This window comes from Chamaea fasciata, unplaced genomic scaffold (assembly GCF_029207755.1).
Source record: "Chamaea fasciata isolate MVZ Bird 193981 ecotype frontalis unplaced genomic scaffold, bChaFas1.0.hap1 SCAF_5, whole genome shotgun sequence".
Lineage (NCBI taxonomy): Eukaryota > Metazoa > Chordata > Aves > Passeriformes > Sylviidae > Chamaea > Chamaea fasciata.
Genome location: NW_027094090.1, coordinates 64,042,323 through 64,062,762, shown reverse-complemented (window position 1 = coordinate 64,062,762; position 20,440 = coordinate 64,042,323). Strand labels below are relative to the sequence as shown.

General features: G+C 54.5%; 1 protein-coding gene across 1 annotated transcript; it reads right to left on the bottom strand.

Moving 5' to 3' along the window:
- Nucleotides 1-213: 213 nt before the first annotated feature.
- On the bottom strand, nt 214-8,936 carry CDC42EP1 (CDC42 effector protein 1). The gene is made up of 3 exons (XM_066184072.1): nt 8,659-8,936; nt 4,319-5,180; nt 214-3,282 (listed from the first exon to the last, which is right to left on the bottom strand). Exons 2-3 carry the CDS (start codon nt 4,761-4,763, stop codon nt 2,489-2,491), a joined length of 1,239 nt encoding a protein of 412 aa, XP_066040169.1. The 5' UTR covers nt 4,764-5,180; nt 8,659-8,936; the 3' UTR covers nt 214-2,488.
- Between the last annotated feature and the right edge of the window lie 11,504 nt (nt 8,937-20,440).

Sequence of the window (20,440 nt, the reverse complement as noted above, 5' to 3'; positions counted from 1 at the left end):
CCAAGGTTCTCCCACCAATAGGAAAGAAGCCATTACCTAGATAATGCTGGGTACCTTCCAGGCCAGAACAGGCCGTGGGGTTGAAGGGACAGTAGGTAGGCCAAAGCAGGCTGTAGGTGGGGTTCAGGATGAGGACACTGTATGATTGCTTGGGAAACGGTTGTGTAATCTTTTCGCAATGCTCCATTTATTCCTGCAGCTGAACTTTTGGGAAGGAGGGATGGTGAAAGGGGAAGGAAGGCATAAATGTGAATGAAGTGGTATTTGATGTGGCCTTTGGTGCTACAAAAGGGCATAATTAAAAAGTGGCATGGGGACAACAGCACAGGAGTGCCCCCAGCCAACATTCCTGACATAGATAAGGGATTTGTCTCCAACTTTCCCTTTTACCTCACCTCACTTATCTGCTGGCACATTCCAGTCAGGTTAGCCATTACTCTGACATTTCCACAGCAGATCCTACTCAGCAAAAATGAGGTAGAAGAGGCAGTGGGATTTTGGCTGAGTTATGTGGCTCAGTACCTCCTTGCCCAGGACTACAGGCAAATAGTCCTGATTATTACATGCTGCTGCTCTAATTGAAAAGTATCTTGCCAGCTAAAGTCAGGCTGATGTGTGACAGCAAACATTGGGACACTTCAGGCTGGGTAGGAGGAGAGCAGAGTAGAGGACCAACTTACGGAGAGCCTGTTCCAAGGCAAGGTGGCAGTACCCTTTCCCCCACTCTGCACTTCCTTACTGGAAGGATTGGTGGCTGGGGCTCCAGCAGACATAGCAAAGAAGACAATAAGGTCATAGCAGCCAAGGGGACACATGAGAGAAGTTAGTATCAAAACTGTTTTAATAGGACAAAAATAAGTGCACGGGATACAGAGGGGAGGCAGAAAGGGTAATTCCACAGATATGGGTCTTTGGTCTTGTGTTACAGTCTGGGAAGCAGAGGGCAGAGGGGAGCTCACCGTGAGAGCCTAGGTCCCCAACCTGGAAGGTGCAAGGGAGAATAAGGTTGATCCTGCTGGGCTCCAGTGGACAGACCTGGGGACTTCTTGAAGCTGGTGCCTGCCCTGGTTTGCTGCTGGTGGCTGGCATGAGGTGGCAGCCCCTTGGGGAGGCTAGGGAACACGGGCTCACCCTTAACCTTGGTGGCCTGGCTGCAAGTGGCACTTCCATGTGCAGTATGTGCACACCCTGGAGCTCTTTATGCTCCTCTAAAGAGCCTCCTGGCAAAAGCGGCTGGGTGGCGGGTAAGCTGCGTGGGAGCAAAGTCCTGCAGCCATGGCCCAGCATCTCCTCCCACTGCACACCCCCTCCTGTCCCAGAGAACAAGGGGGGTCCTGTGAGGGTCTCTCTGGTGACCTCAGCCCCCGAGCATGTTGGCTCCACACCATGGCACAAAGGCGCTTCTATGAGGGCCAGTTTGCACACGGGCCAGCATGGGGGGCAGCTCATTCCAGGGCGGCTGTGTCACCCAGGGCCGCTCCACGAGGGACATCAGCTGTGGTCCACACTACCCTGGGAAAGGGGTGTGCTGCAAAGGGGGGGGGGGGGGAATGGGGAAGGGGCAAGGATGGAGACACAAAACTGTGCCACCACCATGAGGATGGTGGCACAAACTGAGTGGCTGCAGAGGAGTCTCCTTGTTCTGAGGCAGGGGAAAAAGAAGGGATTTTTAGGGGCTGAACTGCAGAATTCGGTGACCTGACAACCTGCCTTTGCCACCAGTCAGCCAAGAAGTTTCTCCCCTCTCAGCTGCTGAGATGAGTGGGGGTCAAGAAGGAAGCTGTCCTAAGTAATGTCCAGCAGCAGGAGGCAAGTGGAAAGATTTCTGATTACTTCTGTGCATGCTCCCACTTCCTGAACACTGAGCACACAGCTTTTTTGGGGGGCAGGGGAAAAGAGAAAGCTCAGCTCTGTGGCACTTGCCTGTCCCTTGGGACTCCAGCTGACCTTCCCCTCTCGACAGATGTGCTATAATGAAGGGTCTTGCACCAGCTGGAGCTGGGGACACCCCATACCCTACATGCCTGAGCTATCAGAGGGAATACCTCTGGGGAGGCATGCATGCCATTGCAGAGGATGGTCAGTGGAAGGATAGAGTATGTCCCCAGACATGCTAGTGGAGCCAGGCTGAGGCTTGAGAGAGAGGGTGCTGGGGAGAATGGGATGGGGTAGGAAGGACTCGGGGTTCCTTTGGCACATGGGAATGTTCCTTTGATGTCTAATGGCCGTGAGGCTGGAGAAGGGGTGCTATGCCTGGCTCTGTGGTGCCCACTGGCCTCTGCAGCAGCCTGGCCCAGCCCCAGGGACCCCCCCCAGGGCATGGGCTCTTCTCGTGCCCTCCCCAGCCTGCCAAGTGCCCCCACTTGGCAAGGAGGTCACCTACTGGGTCTGCTGGTGACACTGGCACCAGCGGGTGGGGCACAGGGAGGAGGGCAAAGACCCCAGCACCAGTGTCTCTGGTGGGGCCAGTGATGGGAGGGATGGCCGTTCACACCTTGACTTCATCGTCCTCTTCCTCCTCCTCATCGGCATACTCAAAGGAATTGCTGCGGGCCCCTCGGGCACCACTGTAGCTTTCCTGCAGGCTGGAGAGCTTGGTCTCCTCCTCCTCCCCTTGGTTCCAGCTGGCCTCGGGGGACTGGCTCTCCCTTGTCACTTGTGACCCCCACAAGCTGCTGCTGGGGCTCTCCCACAGGGTCTGTGTCCGGGCCTGCCGGGGACCTTCGCCCTTCTCCGAGCTCCGCGGGGTGCTGGTTCCACCGTAATGGCGGGCCAGGACCTGGGCTGCTCGGTCAAATTCTCCAGCCTCAATGGTGCAGTCGTTCCAGTGGCCCTGCCAGGGGGATCCTCTGGGCACTGCTGCTGGCCCTGACGCCCAGACAGAGTTCGCTCCAGCACCTTCAATGGCATGTGCCTCTCCATTGGCACGGACTGACTGACCCGGCAGTGAGCTGGCCCCTGACATGTTGCTCTGCCTGGAGTAGTCCCAGAAGCTGGATGCTGCCTTGTCCTCTTCGTGGGATACATGCACTGCTGGAGGGACCCTGTCCTTGGTCCCCTCTTCATGCAGGAGGTGTGGGCCATCTTCCCCCACCTCACTCCCATTGGTTTCAGAGAAGCTCATCACCTGGAGGAGCTCGCTCATCAGGGAGGGCCCCAGGTCTAGGCGGAAGGACAGCAGAGAGTCGGAGCGATCTAGCTCATCTTCCCCAGGATGGGTGCTTTCTTGGGCCTTTTCCAAGCGAGGGACACGAGGGATGGTACAAAATCCAGACTCCAGCCCTGTAAGGCAGAAGGTATGGCTGGTGAAGCAAGGAAGGAAGCCTGATTTACTTCTGCAGTGGATATGGGACACTGCTGCCAAAGTGGCTCAGGTCACTTTAGAGGCAATGGCCTCTAAAGGACAGGTGAGTGTCTTTGTGGACATCTCCAATGCCCAGAATTACAGCAGAGGGTCTCCAGGTGGGCTCTGGGCTTGATAGAATGGCAGTGGGGGCTAAGCCAGGCAGGTGAGACCAGGAGATGGCAGCATTGCCTCAGCCTGCCTTTTCCTCCGAGCCTGACCACCTCCTCTGGCAGCTGCAGGCACCCCAGATCCAACCCCCACCCTGAGACCTTCTGCTCTGGACCTTCCTCCCTGGGGAGAAGCTGAACACAGCCCAATGCTGTGAGGCTGGAGAGGAGCCACACAGATGTCCTGTCCTGTCCTTCCCACAACCCTTCCCCAAAGGGCACCCTGGCTTGCAGGGAGGGATGAGGACATCATGGAGAAGGGTGGATGGAATTCCTTAGGAGATGCACATGGAGACGTAGAAGTTGGCACAGCTAGGGACAGGGTTAGAACATCTGTGTGGAGGTGGGGAAGTCCATACTGTGGGTCTGCTTGACCTCACAACCTTGGCGTGGGGACTGCTCCACTGTCCCAGCACCTTTTTGGCTTCCTCGGGGAGGTTGCTTAAGTGAAAGGTGTAGGGCTGAGGGTAGATGGGGGGGCGCTCCCTTACAGCTACTCCACACAGGCTGCCAGCTGTGTGGGGCTACAGAAGAGGGGGAGAAACAGAGAAACCATCCCTGCCCTGCTTTGAAGGACACCCTGGAAGGAGACCCTCCAAGGGCAGGAGCAAGGACCATGGTTCAGAGCAAGGTTAGGCTTATCTGCTTGGACGAATTGTCATGACTGGGCAGTCTTAAATATCCCATCTCTCCTTAAGACCCTAAGTCCCTCACTGGGGAGGAAACTGAGGCATGGAGCAATGGAGAAGGGCTCCAGAAGATGCTCAGTACCTGGGCACCAGCCTCTGCCTCGCGCTTCACTCACCGTAGGCCTGGTGTGTTTTGGAGAAGCTGTTGGAGGCACTTTTGAAGGAGAACTTGCTGGTCAATCCCCGGCCACCGCTGCCTCCATCATACATCCCCTCATTGAGCTGCGGCAGTGAGATGGCATTCTTGATGATGGGCGAGATGGCTGGGGGCGTGGGTGAGGCATCCGCCTGGCCCCCACTGCCCCGTCTCTTCAGTGGTGTCCGGCGGACATGCCGCAGCGTCCGGGCGAAGAAGTTGTTGGGTTTGGCTGTGTCAGCCCCACCGTGGTTGCTAAGGAAAGAGGTGTCCCCAAAGACGTCCCCACCGCGCCCCACGTGCATGGTGTGCCGGAAGTCGCCCAGCGGAGGGCTGATCATGTCCGGCGTCAGCTCCGACTTCAGCCGCCGCTTGCCATGGGAGCCTGACACCCAGCTGAGCACTGGCAGCTTCCCCAGGCTCATGTTGCACCCTTCACCCTGCCTTTGAGAAAACTCCAAAAATCAGCCCTCACGAGGCTTCCAGCACTGGGGTGGTCTGTCACATCCCCAGCCTCCCCATTGCTTCTGCTCCAATACTCTTGGGGTAACAGTTCACGTCACTTTGGCTTTCAGCAGGTTTCCTGCTTCCCTGCACTATGTTGCGCTCATGAAATCACCCTCAGAGGGTACGTCCTTAGTGGTGAGGACAGTGGTGACACAGAGATGTCCCCAGGGGGTGTCTGGGTCAGTCCTCGTTCTGTGGAGGTCACTGGAAGCTGTGTCTGGTCGTGGACTTAATCCACCGTCTTCTACTGCCGCTGGGTGAGTAGCAGCCAGTCACGGATGGGGCAGCAACGAACAGAGCTTTGGGTGGATTGGCAGGGCAAGAGCACTGGCCACCTAAACAAGGCAAGAGGAACAGTGAAGCCCTTGGACAGAATCTTCCCAATCCCATTGGCTGTATCCACAGAACTGCCTGAGGAGGTTAAAGGCAGTACATAAGGCAGCAGTGAGGCTGCTACTGGCTGCTGCCTTACCTGGCCTTCTGTTGGGGAGGAAGAAAAAGACTTTCCTCTAAAAACATGTGGTCTCCCTCACCTTGCGGACCTACCTCAGTATACCTTAGTTTCCTGTCTGCAAAGCAGCTTTGCCAGACCCACACCACAACACCGGCTGAGGATTTCCCTCTGAGGCAGAACCTCCTCCCAGGGCAGTGCCCTGCTTGGCTGCCCCAGCTCCTGGGGCAAGAAACCTCTCCCTCCTTTTTGCTATTCAAATGAACCCTTAAGGAGAGGGTGAGGCCTGGGGCCCATGTGCTTCTCAGGGAGGAGTGGTGGGAAGCAAAAATGCGATATTTGTATATTGCTTTGTTTGTCCTACATTGGCTGGGTCCCTGGGTGCTGGGCAGACATGCTGGAGAAGCAGGGAGCTGGCAGTTCGCGGACAGGGGAAACTGAGGTGCGGCAAGGGAGGTGATTGCCTGAGGCTGGAGGAGAAGGTGGGTTGGGTCTCTGCACTCAAGCAGATCCCAGAGGCACTGAGGGGCAGGCAGGAAGCAGCAGCTGAATGCACGGCAGGGTGATGACCTCCCCAGTCAGTGGGAAGGACTCTCAGATTGGCAGATCCCCCGTTGGTGTGCACAGCAAGTGGGAGAGGGTGGGTTTGGGAAAGGAGAGGATTCAGTTGTGGGGCATCTCAGAGTGCCAGTGGCCTGGTAGCCAGCTGGGTATGTATCCTTCCCTGGGCTCAGCTCTGTGGCTGGGGTGTCAGGACAGAGCTGAGTCCCTCCAGCAGGGATGGCTGTGGAAAAGAGCTTGCCAAGAGGTGATGCAGGAGCCTCACATCTCTTGATCTCCATGTGGTGGGACCCCCATTGCTGCATGGCTTCCCCTGCCATGTCCTCTGCCTCTCCTGCGCGTCTGTGCATCACCTTGGAGCAGCCAGTCAGTGCCAGGATGGCAAAGGCTCTGGTGAAGGGGAGTCTTGGACATGAAATTGCTTTCCTGGCTGGCTAGAGGCATTTTTGCTTTGCCCTGGCCTTGTTTGCTCACGCGGGGCCCTTCTTATCTGCCAGGGGTTAATGACTGAGGAAGGGAAAACAAACCTCCCCCAGCAGCACCCAGCACCATTGGCTGCCTCCCCAGGGTTGCAGTGGCCTCCTGGGGTGGCAGTGGCTGGTGGCAGCAGGGACGGAATGGTGGCAGATTGGGTTCCTGCTGGCCCCCAGTTCCCTGGCTCATGCAGCTCATGTCTTCCTCCTGACCACAGAGGCCATGCAGTGCTTTCTTGCAGCCAGGACAAACCATGCATGTGGCAGATTTGGGGTGATGAGACAACTGGGGAGCTATTTCCTTTCTCTGGTAGAAGTCCACCCATAGCCACTAGGTCAGGGCCCTCCTGGAGTACAAAGGAAACTACTAGGGTGGTCCCTGCAGCACAGCTGGGGTCTTGAGACCACAGGGAGAGAGATGCAACCATATTTTTGAGCTGTCCCCAGGATTTCCCAGGAAAGCGAGTGACCCTGGGAGTGGGGATTAGGTGAGCTACAGCACTCAAGTTTTCCCTTTCTTCTGCACTTTGGAGCCCCTGAGAAACCCAAAGTGGGGACTGTCCCCTTTAGCATGTGCTGCACCAACCCTCCTACCCCACCCCAGGTCCTCCACACAACACAGCTGCCCTGCACACCCCTGTGGGAGACATCACACCTTGGGATGGGGTGGGGAGGCAAGGAAAAGGGGGGATGTGGGAGGAGAGCATCCCCTTGTTTCCTATCTGGACAACTATTGAGTGAGGGAGTGGGGTGGAGGAAAGTGTTTCTCCTTCCTTGTCTCTTGGTCACAACAGGGAAGCAAGCCAGCAACTCCTGGCCCCTGGCTCTCCCTGCCTGCTGGCAGGCAGCAAGCACTGGAAAGAGGAGGGAGGGAGAGAGTGAGGGAGGGAGTGAAGCAGCTGGTGCCCAACCCTACCTGGATGGCAGGTTTCTGGCAGGCCTGTTGGGCTTTTCCTCCTTCCAATCTCCCCCTTTCTCTTCTTTCCTTCTGCCCCTGGTGGCTCCCTGCCCCTTTGAGCCCTCCCCTTCACCCGAACAGACTCCTCCATGCCAGGGAAACCCGTGATTCTTCGGGCAAAGGGTGCCCTGTGTGCTGTCCTTTCCTCCACTGGGCAAAGGAACCCCTCTGCCTGGCCATCTCTGTCCGGGTGCCACTGCTTCCATCTGGCAGCCCTCCGTGTTTGCCAGTTTCTGGCACAGCAAGCACACAGCCCACCACGACCTCCCCTTCCCTGGCATACTCTCTGTGGCTCCCTTCTTGCCTCCTCTGGGAAGCCCCCTGCCTTCAAAGACCTGCTACCAGCACCTCCTCCTCCTCCTCCTCCCAGCCTGGCCTCCCCCACTTCCCCCCGAGTTCAGCTGGTTACCACTGGTTTTCCACTAACTGGGAATGGCCAGAGCTGTTCTGCTTGCTGGGAAGAGCGGAAACCAGAAAGGGGGGTGGGGGGGGAAATAATCCAGATGTCTAGTTGGATAGAGCTGCTGAAAGCAGCCTCTTCCCTCCCCCAAAGGGGACATACTGCAAAAGAGGGTGAGAAATTTGGGGTGGTCTCAACAGCAGGAAGAGCGAGTGGAAATGGCTGTGGGTGGCCAGGAAGGCTTTCCCAGCCTTCCTGAGTGATGAAAAACCTCCCTTTCCCCGAAGGAAGGGAGGCAGAGTTTCGCTATTGGGTGACTGCTTTGGGATGAGGAAAGCCAGCAAGGACAGGCTTTTGGGGAAGGGGGAAAGAGGCTTAGCTGGCTGGGTTTGGCCTTTTTCAGCTTTCCTGGAGCAGTGCCGGGCAGTAGGCAGACGCCTAAATCTGACTCCTGTGCTGCTGGCTGCTATTTATATACATAGTGATATCTCTGTATAACAAGGATATTTTTCCAAGCAGACAAGCTGAGACATAGAGGGAGGCCGGAGCTATGGAAGTGGGCAGTTTCTAGACATCCCTTCCCTGCCCGCTTGTGAAAAAGTGCTCCCTTTCTTCTTCCATACCCCCAAAACTGAGGTGCCGAGAGCCTGTGGGGCTTTGAGGGGTGTCTAGAGCAGGGTCTGGGAGACAAGCGTCCTCCTGCCTTCCCCCACCCGTGAGACCCTCTTCTCAATCCCTTTCCTTCCCGTCTCTCCCCCCTGTCCTGTGTCCCCTCGCCTCACTCCCAGTTTCCTGTTGCATTCCTGCCTTCTGCTCCCTTTCTTTTTTACCATCCTTCCAGTCTCTATCGCCTTGCCACCCCTCCCACTTCTCCCCTCTCCTAGCACCCTCTCCGCCCTTTTCCTTCTGGTCCCAACACCCCCCTGCCCCCAGCTCTACAAACTGATGAATCAAAACTTTCAGGATTTACCTCTTTCGAACCAGGGTTATTATTTTTTTCCCCGTCCTCTGGACGAAAAGTTGCGAGACACTCTCCGCAGGCCCCTGTAAGTTGTTCCAAGGGTTACTGGTGCTGTGTTCCGGAATGGAGTGGGGGAGAAAGGGAAGGCATTGCCCCCCTCCTTTTCCCACGGCTGTCCCCCCAAGCTGGCTCTCCCGGGCTGACGGCCTGATGCCACGGGAGAGAGGGAGCAAAGCTGGCGGGGAGGGGACGTGGGAAGGAGGAGGGCGGGCTGCAGCACTGCTGAGCCAATCCTCGACTCGGCAAGGAGACCAGAGAAAATGAGATTTATTCCAACTATCCAGGACAGAAAACTTCAGGAACTTCTCTGCCGCTCCCCTCCTCCTCCCCGCTTCCCCAGTGCCATTTCCCGTCTGCCGGCATTGGCTGCCTCCCGCTCCCGGGTGCCTGCTTCAGTGGGTTTGGGGGAAGGGGGAAGGCCAGGTTGCTGTCTAACCTGGTTAGAGGAGCCTGGCTGCAGGGCAAAGGAAAGGGTTTTGAACCCTGTGTGTGTGTGTGTCACCCTTTGGGTATCACATAGGGCCCCCTGATCCCATACTGGATAGGAAGTTCTCAGCAGTGTAGCACTGCCAGTCAGGACAGGGGTCTGCGGGTGGGTGGTCATGCCAGCACCTGTGGGTAGCATTGGGTTGGGCGTTACAGGATGACAGCCTCCCTGAAGGCCACGTGGGCCAGGCTGGCGATTGTTACAGGGTCAGGACAAGTGTTAGGGCATCAGGACAAGTGTCATACCAGTGACAGCGTGTCAGACCAGGGTGAGGGAGTGGCAGTGGATAAATGCAAGGAAGTGATCTTTGGTGGCACCAGGGAGTGTTTCTGCCCACACATGGGACACCACATCCCTCTGGCATTGTGTGTTATCCCTTGATGGTCACAGGGCAGAAGACCCTATCAGTGCCAATGAGGGGCAACTTGCAGGTGGGTGTAGCATCATCAGTGCCATTGGTGACCCTCATGGCTTTCAGGCTTGGCCTGGTGGCTCTGCTGGGGACCACTTGGCCACGCACTAGCACCTATTCAGGTCCCTGTTGAGGAGAAGGGAGGTGTCTCTGCTGGTGAAGGCAAGACAAGACTTGTTTGGGTTAAGTAGGGCTTGGCTGAAGGGATGACAAGATGTCTGCAGAGGAGATGTCAAAATGGAACCTGGCCGTTCACTGGGCTTGGATGGCTTATCCTGCCCAGGCAGGAGCACTTTATTGTTTAGAGGTTCACTTAGTAGTAGTAGTAGTAGTAGTAGGGTTTGGCACTGTTCTCTGGCTTCTCTTCTGTGAAATGGAAGTTGGACTTTCTGCCTTCAGTGGGAGTTTTCTCCATTAGGAATTAAGACCGTATGTGCATGTTGATGGTACTTTAAGTGGATCTGTGTCTTGGAAGAAAATGGAAGCTTAGCTCTGATGGGAGATGAGCTCTGCCATCAGCAAGGAAAGGAGGAGAAATCATGCCATGCATCCTTCTGGTTTGTCAGAGTTATGATAGGCATTCCTTCCCCTAGGTCCTGCTCAGTGGAAGCTAATGGGGGTGGTGGGAGAGGCAGGAAAAGACCCTTTCTTTGGGTCTCCTTCCTCTGCATGGCCTACCAGGGCATTTCCCCCCACCCTACTGGAGGGACTCACCTCCATCCCTGTGCCCTGCAGCAGAGGCTGTGTCAGGAAGCAGAGCCTGGGCAACGGCAGCCACCTCTATTGGGGAATGCAGAACAAATCTTTTCCAGATGGGATAGAGGCCATGTTCTGCTTCCTGCAGGGCAGCTGGCTCTCCACTGCCTCCTTCTCCTTGCTCCTACTCCAAGCATCTCTGTGAAGCCAGGATGGGCTTCATTTCCAGGAAAGCATCTGGAAATGCCTTCTCTTCAGCATCCTTCCCCAAACCTGTGAACTTGTGGCCATGCTAGCCAAACTCTGACTTTCGTACTTCTAGGTCTAGCACTGAAGTGCTTTGGGGTCCTCCAGGGTCAGGGTGTTTGCCAGCTCTGGGTGTCAGTACTCATCCTGGCCTCTGGCTGCTTGGTTCCACCCCCTTCTTTCATATACAACAGCTTGGAAAGTCAATCCATACAATCCTGCTTCTCAGCCTATTTATCCACCTTGGCTGATAATTGAGAGGTGACTGTGAGGCTGGACAGTGCTGCAGAGTCACTGTACCACCCACAGGTGCCCTGAGCAGGAGCTTATGCCTGGACCCCTCCCAGCCCAGCTACCTCATTCACCTTCAGTCACCCCAACCTTTCATCCCATCTGTAACCTTAAGCCCCAGGCAGCAGTACCAGTCTCACCATTACAGACACCAGCCACTGGGCTTATCATGGAGCAGAAAAGTGGCCCAGCAGCTTTCCTAGATGAGGATTTGCTTTGCCTACCACAACATCAAAGACATGGATGTGCAAATTGCATCCCCTCATCTCCCCAGCACTCATCCCTCCAACACGGGATTGAGGTCTTATGGGTGACTGACTCAGTATGATGGGGAGGGAGAGAGGAATGGACAGATGTGGGTGGGCTGAGGTCTCTGCCCCACACTTCCTGGTGCTCAGTCCTTCATCCTATCTCACTTTGCAGTGCCTTCCGCTCACAGACCAAATGCCTGAAGGAGGCTGATACAGGACTCCCCTCCAGTAAAGAAAAATCCTCCTAGTCCCTTTCCCCAGTGCCTGGGAGAAGCCAAGGGAAGGTGATGAGGGCATCCCAGCTTGTGATAGGGTGCTCACCCCTGAATATAAACTCAGTCATTTCAGTTCGTTGCCTTCCCACCTGCCCTCCTTTCCTGGGAAATTTCCAGGGATGGAGCTCCAAGAGCACAACAGTGCTGGAAACTTCCTGAAGAAGGAGGGCAGGCAGGGGGCTTGGTGGGAAGGGGGTGCCTTGCTCAGTGCACAAAAAGCAGATATCCTGTTACTGCCCAGGGTCTCTGGCTCATATTTCCTCATTAACTGAAAGTGCTGCTCGTTTGCAGGTGACTTCCAGATGTTTCCATTCTTCTCTTGAGGCCGTGAGGGCACATACCACATGGGTATGGGGATTAGTACCAGCAGTGGGGTGTGGGACAGAACTTTGCCACGATGGGGATGGGGGTGCAGAGAGCTCCCTTGCCCCACCTGGGATGGCCTCATGCAGCTCTCCCTCACCCTGGTGCTGTTGGGTCCCTCCTCCCTGCTCCCAGCCCATGGCCCTCGGCACTGCCTCCAGTCCATGTCTTGCTGCCCTGGGGATGAGCTGAAGGCAAAGCCGGTTTTAGGGTGAGCAAGCCAGAGTGGTGGCAGGAGGTGGCACCCTGGGGCAAGGGATAGGTGTAAGCACCCAATATCTTATCAAGAGCAACCCTGGTCTGATGCCAGCTCTGACTTTGTAGGCACTGGATCCCTCATGCCCTATAGTTTCTCCACTGGGGCAATTTCTCCTCTGGCTGAGCTCCCAGACATGTGATTGGCCAGGCTCAACCCATTTTTGCGCCTGCGATGCGAGCCCCCCACACTGTGCCTGTTGCCTTTGAGATAACCAGGGAAAGGGACTGGAGCAGTCTGGTTCCCAGAATCCTTGCATTGCACTGGGGGAAGGAAAGCGGGGGGATTGTGGTGAGCACCACCAGGCAGGCAGCAGCATTGGGTTAGACCCACTCATGCTAGAAGTAGGGTGGATAACCCTGTAAACACCACTTCTAACTTCCCCCACCAACTCCTCCCCTCCCCTGGAGCAGTGGGAAGCCGAAGGAATGGGACTGACCACGTCCTGCTTGTGGGATTTGCAAAACAGGGAGTGTGTGCTTTTCCCCTGGGAGCAGGGCTGGGAACTCAAAGCCTCGGGGTTTGCCAAAGTCCAGGAGGAGGTACATATGAGTTCCCAGGCTTGTTGGTGGGCTGCCTCCCTCCCTCTGCCCATCTCCTCCTATCCCAAATATTTTCATCTTTCCTCCTCCCCCTACACTCCCCAGCTTCCTCCTGGTATGCTATTCCTGTCTGCTGGCCAGGATTGTGAGGTGCTGTAGGGCTACTGTTGGTGTTGTGGAGTGGTTTTGAGTGTGAGGATGGAGGGACAGACCCCAGGACAAACTCTGACCTATGCTTTCCCTCTGAGTTTTACAGGGGCACAGAGGAAAGGGAAGGGGGGTTTGGGACATAGCTGGGAGGGGGAGGGAGGATGTTGCATAAACCAGAAGTAATCCAGGAACAGCTGCCTGTGGCCTGGAAACACTTCAGTGATTCCATGCACTGGGAAAGGAGATGTAAATATAAATATATATATTTATGTATGTAGACTACATCTCCCCAGAACAACCCCACATTTGATTCTCCAGTTCTTTTTAATAGACCTTGTAAAAGTCACTGCAGGAGGGACTGGGGGAGGGCTTAGATATAAATTTGGTGTTTGGAGAAGCAGCTCTCTGTGTGCAGGGGGATCTGTGAGTCTCTTTGCCCTACCTCAAATATGTTCCCTTGGCAGGACAAGGAGGGGGAGCATCTACAGGAGTTTAAAGCCCATGCAGGATGGAGGGAGCTGGAATTGAGGCTGTTGGGGTGGGGGGAGAAAGGAGGAGATGGTGACAGTAAGAGGTGTGCAGAGGGTAAGAAGGGGATGGGGGTGAGTGGGGAAACTCTGGGCCTTTGGGAGGAAAGAGCCTTTTAAAAATGAATTGCATGAGGAGGTGCAGAAAGGTATTTTGGAGAAAAGAGGAGCTGGGGGATTTCAAGGGAAGTGAGTAGGTCATCAGGGCTGGTGTGACATGGGAGAGGGGACCATCAAGAAATGGGAGATGCATCCATAGAGCAAAGGGAGAGTGGCATGCAGGGGTAAGGAAGGGTACAGTGTTCAGAGAGAGGATATGGGGATACAGGGAATGGGGATGAAGAGATAAGTCATCCATATTGGGAGTGGCAGACAATGCTTGGGGAACCCATTCTGGTGAAAGGGAAGAGGTGAAAGCCAGGGGTGTAGTTGGACACAAGGCCTGGACAACTCTTTTATCCTAATGATTTTGCCTGTCCATACAGCCCATGTATTTTTGGCTCACGGAAGGAAGGGGGTGGGGATGCAGAAGCAGCTAAAAATAGGGGTGTCCCTGCCCATTCCCCCAAGGCAGGCATCTGTCTGCCTGCCTGTGGGGTTGCTGCGGGATCTGGAGGAGGGGAGCAGATCCAGCCTCCTCCCCATGGCGTCTGGCTCTGCTTTTGTTTGTCTCACAGCCCTACAGGGACAGGAAGAGGCTGCAGGGCTGGGGAACAATGGCTCATTCTCCGGGAGTCTGCGCCTGCCGAGGAGCGATAGGGGACACGGGATGGTGGCCAGGAGGCACAACCTCCTAGCGCCATTGCTGCAGGAGTTCAGCCCCCAGGAGATGATGGGCTCCCCTGGTGGGATGCAGGGGGACGTTTCCCAGCCCACCTCTCTTCCCCAGGTTCCTGTACCGGGGTGCAGAGGGGATGACGGGCTGACTCACCGTGGGTCCACTTTATGGAGGAGACCAGGGAGGCAATGCTGCCAACCTGAAGAGCAGTGAGAACACATTTCCAACCAGCACTGAGGAATGCACTGTCAGCCTTTCTTGCGCCTCTGAAACCTGGAGTGTGGCTGGAGCTTGCACCCCCCAGTGGGAATGTCCCCAGGTGGGGCTGGGAAGGTATTTGTCTGGGAGCTGTGCTGTGCCTCTGCCCCGGCTGTCACTGTGCTCCCCGAGGCAGTGCCAGTATTGCTGGAATTTCCCTCCAAGCTCCGTGCTCCCTGCTGTCTGGGAGACTGCCAAGGGGCACGGATATATGTACATGGTGGGGGGTGATAAATGCTTTTATCCTACCTCTTTCTTCTCCAGACCCTCCTTTTGAGGCAGCGTTTCTCCCGGATGTTAGATCTAACAGCATGGTGCTGGAAACTCTGCAGGGAGAGTGTCTCCCCACACTTCTTCTGCAGACTTGCTAGGGATATGAGGAGGTGGTGTTAGCACCTGAGGTAGGGGAGAGGTTAGGACATATTTTGCAAAGATTGAGCAAGAAGGGGACAGAAGAACCTCCCTGTTTCCAGCCCCCCTTTTTCAAGGTCTTGGATACTTGGGGCTGAATGCTTGCCAGGGCTCCTCTTGTTTACTCAGCCGGGGAGCTGACACATCCAAGGTCTCTGCTGCCTCCACTTTCCCACATGCTGCTGGCCGGCACATTCCAGGGCAGAGTGGAGATCAGTGCAGAGGCATACCAGAGGTTTCCATCCGGGATGCCATCCCTCCTCCCTGCTCTCCCCAGGCATCCGGCACCTCTTGCCAGGTCGTGAAGAGCAGGCATCACATGTGGCCAGCATCCTGGGCCTTTAGCAGGCACGGCTTGCCCAGAGCCCAAGCGTGGGTGGGGACCCCACAGACAGGGATATGCCTCTTAAACTGAATGCCTTCAGCAAGGCTCTGTCCTTCCTGGTTCCCTCTGCAGATCTCAGTTCTGTTACCTGTCATGACCCTTGGGAGATGCGTGGAGGAGTGTGGGATGCCTGTCTCAGCTTAGTCCTCCCTAGAGGGACCTGGGGGAAAGGGGTAACACCCTTCTAGGCAACAGTCCAGTTTTTTTAATTTTAGGATGGGCACCTATTCCTGGAGCTGGGTTTAGCTTGCTGAGGGTTAATAGCACTGGGCTCTGCAGCTGCACCCATCTTCTGCAGGCACCAGCTCTGCTCCCTCCTGGGCAGCAGCCCAGACCTGGTGTGGCTGCCTTTGGTTTTGGGAGAGAAGGCCACAAAGCTTCTAAAAAGAAATGTCAGGAGATAAAGAAGGGTTGGGAGAGCTGGCTGCAGGGCTGGGGCAGGAGCATGGCCCTCGCCCTGTCATTTAGGCTGGACGCCTCTGTCCCAGCAACGCTCCCACCTCCACCAGGGCTGCTGGCATCTTTCCGTCCTCCCACGTCGGGCTTCTGAAGGCAAAGGACGGCCATGACCTTTCCTTTTTCCCCGCAGGCTGGTCCATAGAGGCCCCTTTACGCGCAGCCCCAGCGTCTGGAAGAAGGGGCCTCGTCTCTCTCCTCAGCTGCCACAGGAAATGCGGAGCCTGGAGGTCAGGGGCCAGCCGGCAACTCCTCCCGAGGGGGCCAAGCAGCCCAGCGCTGAGGCTTGCATCATGCCGGCGCCCGCCGCAGAGGAGGGGAGGGAGGCAGAGCCCTGGAAAGGGGAGGGAGAGGGCCAGGCTCTTCCTGTTTATGTGACTACCAGACCCCCAAGAAAGGGAAAGGACTTGGAAAGCTCATTGCTCTTGGGCGGGCTCCAGCAAGGGACTGTCTGTGACTCTTAGCCCAGGGATTGCATCTGTGTAGCAGGGTGTGATTTCTTGGGGGGATAAATGGGCATCCAGCTCCAGGGAGGGCTAGGATTGCATTTTTGGGCCTTGTGAAGCTCTGTTCTAAGAGAGAGACTGTTGTTAGCTTCCTGGGAAGTGAGGGACAGCTCCTGCTACATTGCCAGGCTTTGATTCCTCCCATGGTTGTCTCTGGCTGATGCTGGTCTCTGTGGGATGGTCTAAAGGGCAAAGACTCACTCAGGGCAAGACAAGGAGGTAGCTGGGTATTTTGGCTTTGGGGCAGAGGAATGGGGAGCACTGGGAATGCCAGGCATGGAGGAGTGTTTAGGGGAGCGTGCCTGTTCAGCCATGATGGCCGCAGAACAGATTCCATACAGCTGCCAGAAGGGCTGGAGACCTCCCATGTTACCTAGGTCACATCCTGCAGGGCATCTGGTGTGGCTGTGGTGATGCCTTAAGTTTTAGCTTTCATGGTTTTCAGATTCTGTGCTGCCTAGCTGTGTAGTTCTGAGCCTCATATTGAGTGTTAGTAAGCTCTCTTCACAGAGTAGGTAGACAAAACAAATCCTTTCCTGCCGAAGACCAAGTACAAGGGTTACAAGTTTTCAGGCCCAAAAGCATAAACAACGGTGGACTGAAGAAAGAAAACAAGAAGGATGGGACTTCATAACCTGAAGCTGTAATTGGACAATTAAACCGCAATATGTAAACGGACCAAAACTTATAAAAGTGTAAGACTTCATGACCAGTCGTCCATTTTGTGACCATTTTAAGTCCATCTTGGGTGTAGCCCTGGCCAGGCTCTTGTACTGCCCGAGGTGTATCCTCAAAGGCCTTTTAATAAATATCTACTTTATTCTCTTAGCTGCCTAGTCTCTGCTCCAGGTCAGCCTTCCCAAGGCATCAGTGGTGATATGCAGAGGAGGAAATGAGGCCCGAGATGCCATGCTCTTTTCTTCACCTCTGGTACCTTACTGCTCTGGCTTAGGTCCCATCTGTACTGGATTTGTCATATCTCAGCTTTGGTTTGTAGTCCTTGGCTTGTGCTGAGCATGGGTTGAGGGGTGTTCTGTGCAACCTCTGGTGGATGCCCTGGAGGACACACCATTAGGCAGCATTAACAGGAGCATGGGAGTTACAGCCCCTCTGCAGACCCACAAGTAAGCCCAGGCCTGGCTCAGTGCAGCAGCTGTAGGATAAGAATAGCTGGGTGCAGTTTAGGTCATAGAATCACTGAATAATGGAAGTGTTTGGGTTGGAAGGGACTTTAAGGTTCATCCAGTTCCAATCCCCTTACCAAGGGCAGGGACACCTTCCACTAGACCAGGTTGCTGAGAGCCCCATCCAACCTGGCCTTGAATACCTCCAGGAATGGAGCTTCCACTGTTTCTCTGGGCAAACTGTTCCGGTGCCTCACCACCCTGACAGTTAAGAATTTCTTCCTATATCTAATCTAAACCTGCTCTATGTCATTTTAAAGCCATTCCATGAATGGTCTTGGGAAGGGCCCCACAGTCAGAAGCAAGGAATCCTAGCAGGTCTGTGGGGCAGGAACAGGCACAGCCCTTGGCTTCCCATATCTTTCCCTGTGCAAGGGCTCCAGTTTAAGGCCAGGCTGACACAAAGCATTTTGGCCTTGCCCAACCACCTCCTTCGCCAAGGGGTTGGCTGGTGGGGTGGTGACACCCTATGGCTTTGGAGCAGTGTTACAAGCAATGTTGTTACACTTGGCTGTTCTCTGCCCTCTCTACACAGACTTTGTCCTCCTAGCATGTACTCTTACCTCCTAGCTCTTTTCCTGTTCATGTCCTGGACAAGTTTGCTTTGCTCTCCAGCCAAGAAAAAAAGGGTTCCGATATAGTCCTGACCTGTCCCTTTCCCTGATATGTCACCTGTTTAGTATGAGTGTGGTGGGATGGTATCACCCCTCCTGCCTGTCCTCCATCAACATCTGGCCAGTCTCCACCTGACAGTGACTCAGGGACTTTGGCAGCTGAACACCCTGGGGTGTGTTTATATACCAGCTCAGGAGAGGACCCATACAGGACTTGGATCATCTCAGAGAAGAGGAAGGGAAGATGGAAGTGGTCTTTTCCACCTGTGCTTCTTCATTTCCTCCTGTTGAAGCATACAGAGTATTTCTGAAGTGGGGTGAGCAGAGCTCCCAGCTAAGCAGCTGATGTCTTGGTGACAAGTTGTTCTTCTGAATTCAAATGGCTTACAGACAGTTTGCTCATCTCTATGATGATATCTGAGCTGGTTCTTCTCACTCTCTCAGTGTCTTTGCCTTCATCTGCCCTGCAAAGACAAGCCAGAGTTTGCCTCTTGGACCTTCTTTGCTCCCATCCTAAGCTAATGTTCTTGGGAGATGGTGGAAACACGCTTGGTCTGGGCAGCTGGCTTTGTAGAGGGCCAGTGTGGAGGGGGTCACTGATAATCCTGAAGTGCAGTCGAGTCTTCTTGGAGAAGATGTCTGGGGAAACCTGTCCATCCCACAAGGTTGGAGCTCTGCTAGAGGTGGAATAGGAGTGTTTTGTTTGCTCTGACTAGGTGTGTGTCCACATGGGTGATGAAGGGAGGCCAGGATGGATGGGGCTTCTTGGTGACTGTCTGAGGGGCTCTAGGGGAGGACATACGGGAGACAGAGAGGAGAACTGGTAGGTGTGGGAATGTAGAGGAATGGCTGGCTATTTAGACGCAGCGAATTCTGTTCTGCAGTCTCATAATCCCTTTCTGACGTCTATTCCAGACTGATGACCCTGCCTCATTTAACCCATTTCCCCTTCTCTAGCTGCAGGTCAGCTACTTGTTTTATCCAGCCAGCCTGCATCTGAGGCAGACCTCATTCACTATGACAGACCTATATCCCAGAAAGCAGAAGTGGGACTCAGGGAAGGACAGATTGCCCATTTCCACCCCTTTCCTGCTACCAAGGCTGGCATTGGTGAGAATATCTGAGTGATATTGAAACCAGTAGGATTGAGACATGCTCAGGGTGTCAGGAGAACTCGTGGGTTCCACAGCCAAGTAAGAGTCTCAATTTGGTGGGCTTGCAGGATGCTAAATGGAGTCATGGTCATTCCCAGGCTCTTTTTTTTTTTTCCCCCCAAGAAAATGCTGAGGTTGTGATTATTGCATTGAATGTTGGTTTACATGCAAATCTGTCCCAAAGTTAAGGCCTAAGAGGTGGAAAACACTACTTCATACTTGCATTTGACGTCCCAGTTTCTAAGGGGTGCAGCAGCCAGCAGCTGGGTGAGGTTCATGTGGTCACATTGACCTCTGGTGGCTGCAGCCTTGGTGTACAAGGAGACACTAAGGCAAACGGGCTGGGTTTGGTGAGCTGCTGCTTGCTGCAGTTGGAATGCCGTTGGGTTTGTTCCTTCTCTTGGCTCCATTCCCCACCACCTCTCCTCTTAGTGTTTTCTTCTGGAAGCAGCTACCCACTCTTTGTGGGTACACCCTCAGACCATGTGGTTCTTCTCCCTGAGAAACAAATTCTGCTTACACATGTACCAGTAAAAAATAAAGGTGGATCCTTTGTTGGACAGCTGAATTCACTCCCAGTTTCTAGACAGAGTGGGTCATATCTGGGGGGAGCAGATTGCCACCCTGTACTCACTGTAACCTCTGTGCTGTCACTGTTCAGACCCTTCTTATGCAGCCGAGGGCAGACTTTAATGGTCCTGTCCCAAAGGGTGACCAACCAGACTGGATTCACAGTGACGAATGAGATGGACTCTTGATGGCTTATATTCTGAAGAGAGAGGAGAAAAAAAGCTGGGACTAATCCCACTGGGATAATATTTAAGAATGAAGCAACTGCTGAGCCCAGGGGCTGCCTTTGCCAGGGGCAGCTGGGCAGCCTTGGAGCAAGAAAGCTCATCTTAGTGACTCTAATCCTGTCATTCTGCTCTAATTCAGGTCTTCCGTGTGACCCTGCACACTTCTGGTGCCCTAATGAGAACACAGATTTCTTGCCAAAACTTTACCAAAAGGCTCCCACTTGCTTTTGCCTCCTGTAGCTCCAGGCGATGGGTGTGTTCCTGTGGTGAGGGGGAGGAATGCTGAAGGAAATATTTGCTTGTTTTGCTATCTCCACACGGATACACACATTTCCTTCCTGCTATAAAGGCCGTTTGTTTTTTGAGGGGGGGACCTCATTCCACATTCCTCCTCCCTTCTGCAGCCACTACTGTGAAGGGAATAAACCACTGTCAGGGTGCTGCAGTGGTCTTACATCTGCTATTAAAAGTGTCAGGCAAAAGAGCAGGTTGTCACAGTCTTTGCGAAGTCTGCTAATATAAACACTAAGTTTGATGAGTGTCATTAAGAAAAGTTTTTTTTCCTGTGTGTGTTAACTAATCCGGTGTGAAGCAGCATATGAGCCAGTTATATCAGGTTGGAGTTGATAATTCTGTTTCACAAGTTCTTTCGTGTTTTTGGCATTTGTTTTCTTCCACACAGGAACAGAAAT

Excerpts from the sequence above, each read along its gene's own strand:
- CDC42EP1 (XM_066184072.1), bottom strand. The coding sequence starts at position 4,763 with ATGAGCCTGGGGAAGCTGCCAGTGCTCAGCTGGGTGTCAGGCTCCCAT. Across the intron at positions 3,283-4,318 it reads CAAAACACACCAGGCCTACG|GGCTGGAGTCTGGATTTTGT; the intron begins GTGAGTGAAGCG and ends TCTGCCTTACAG.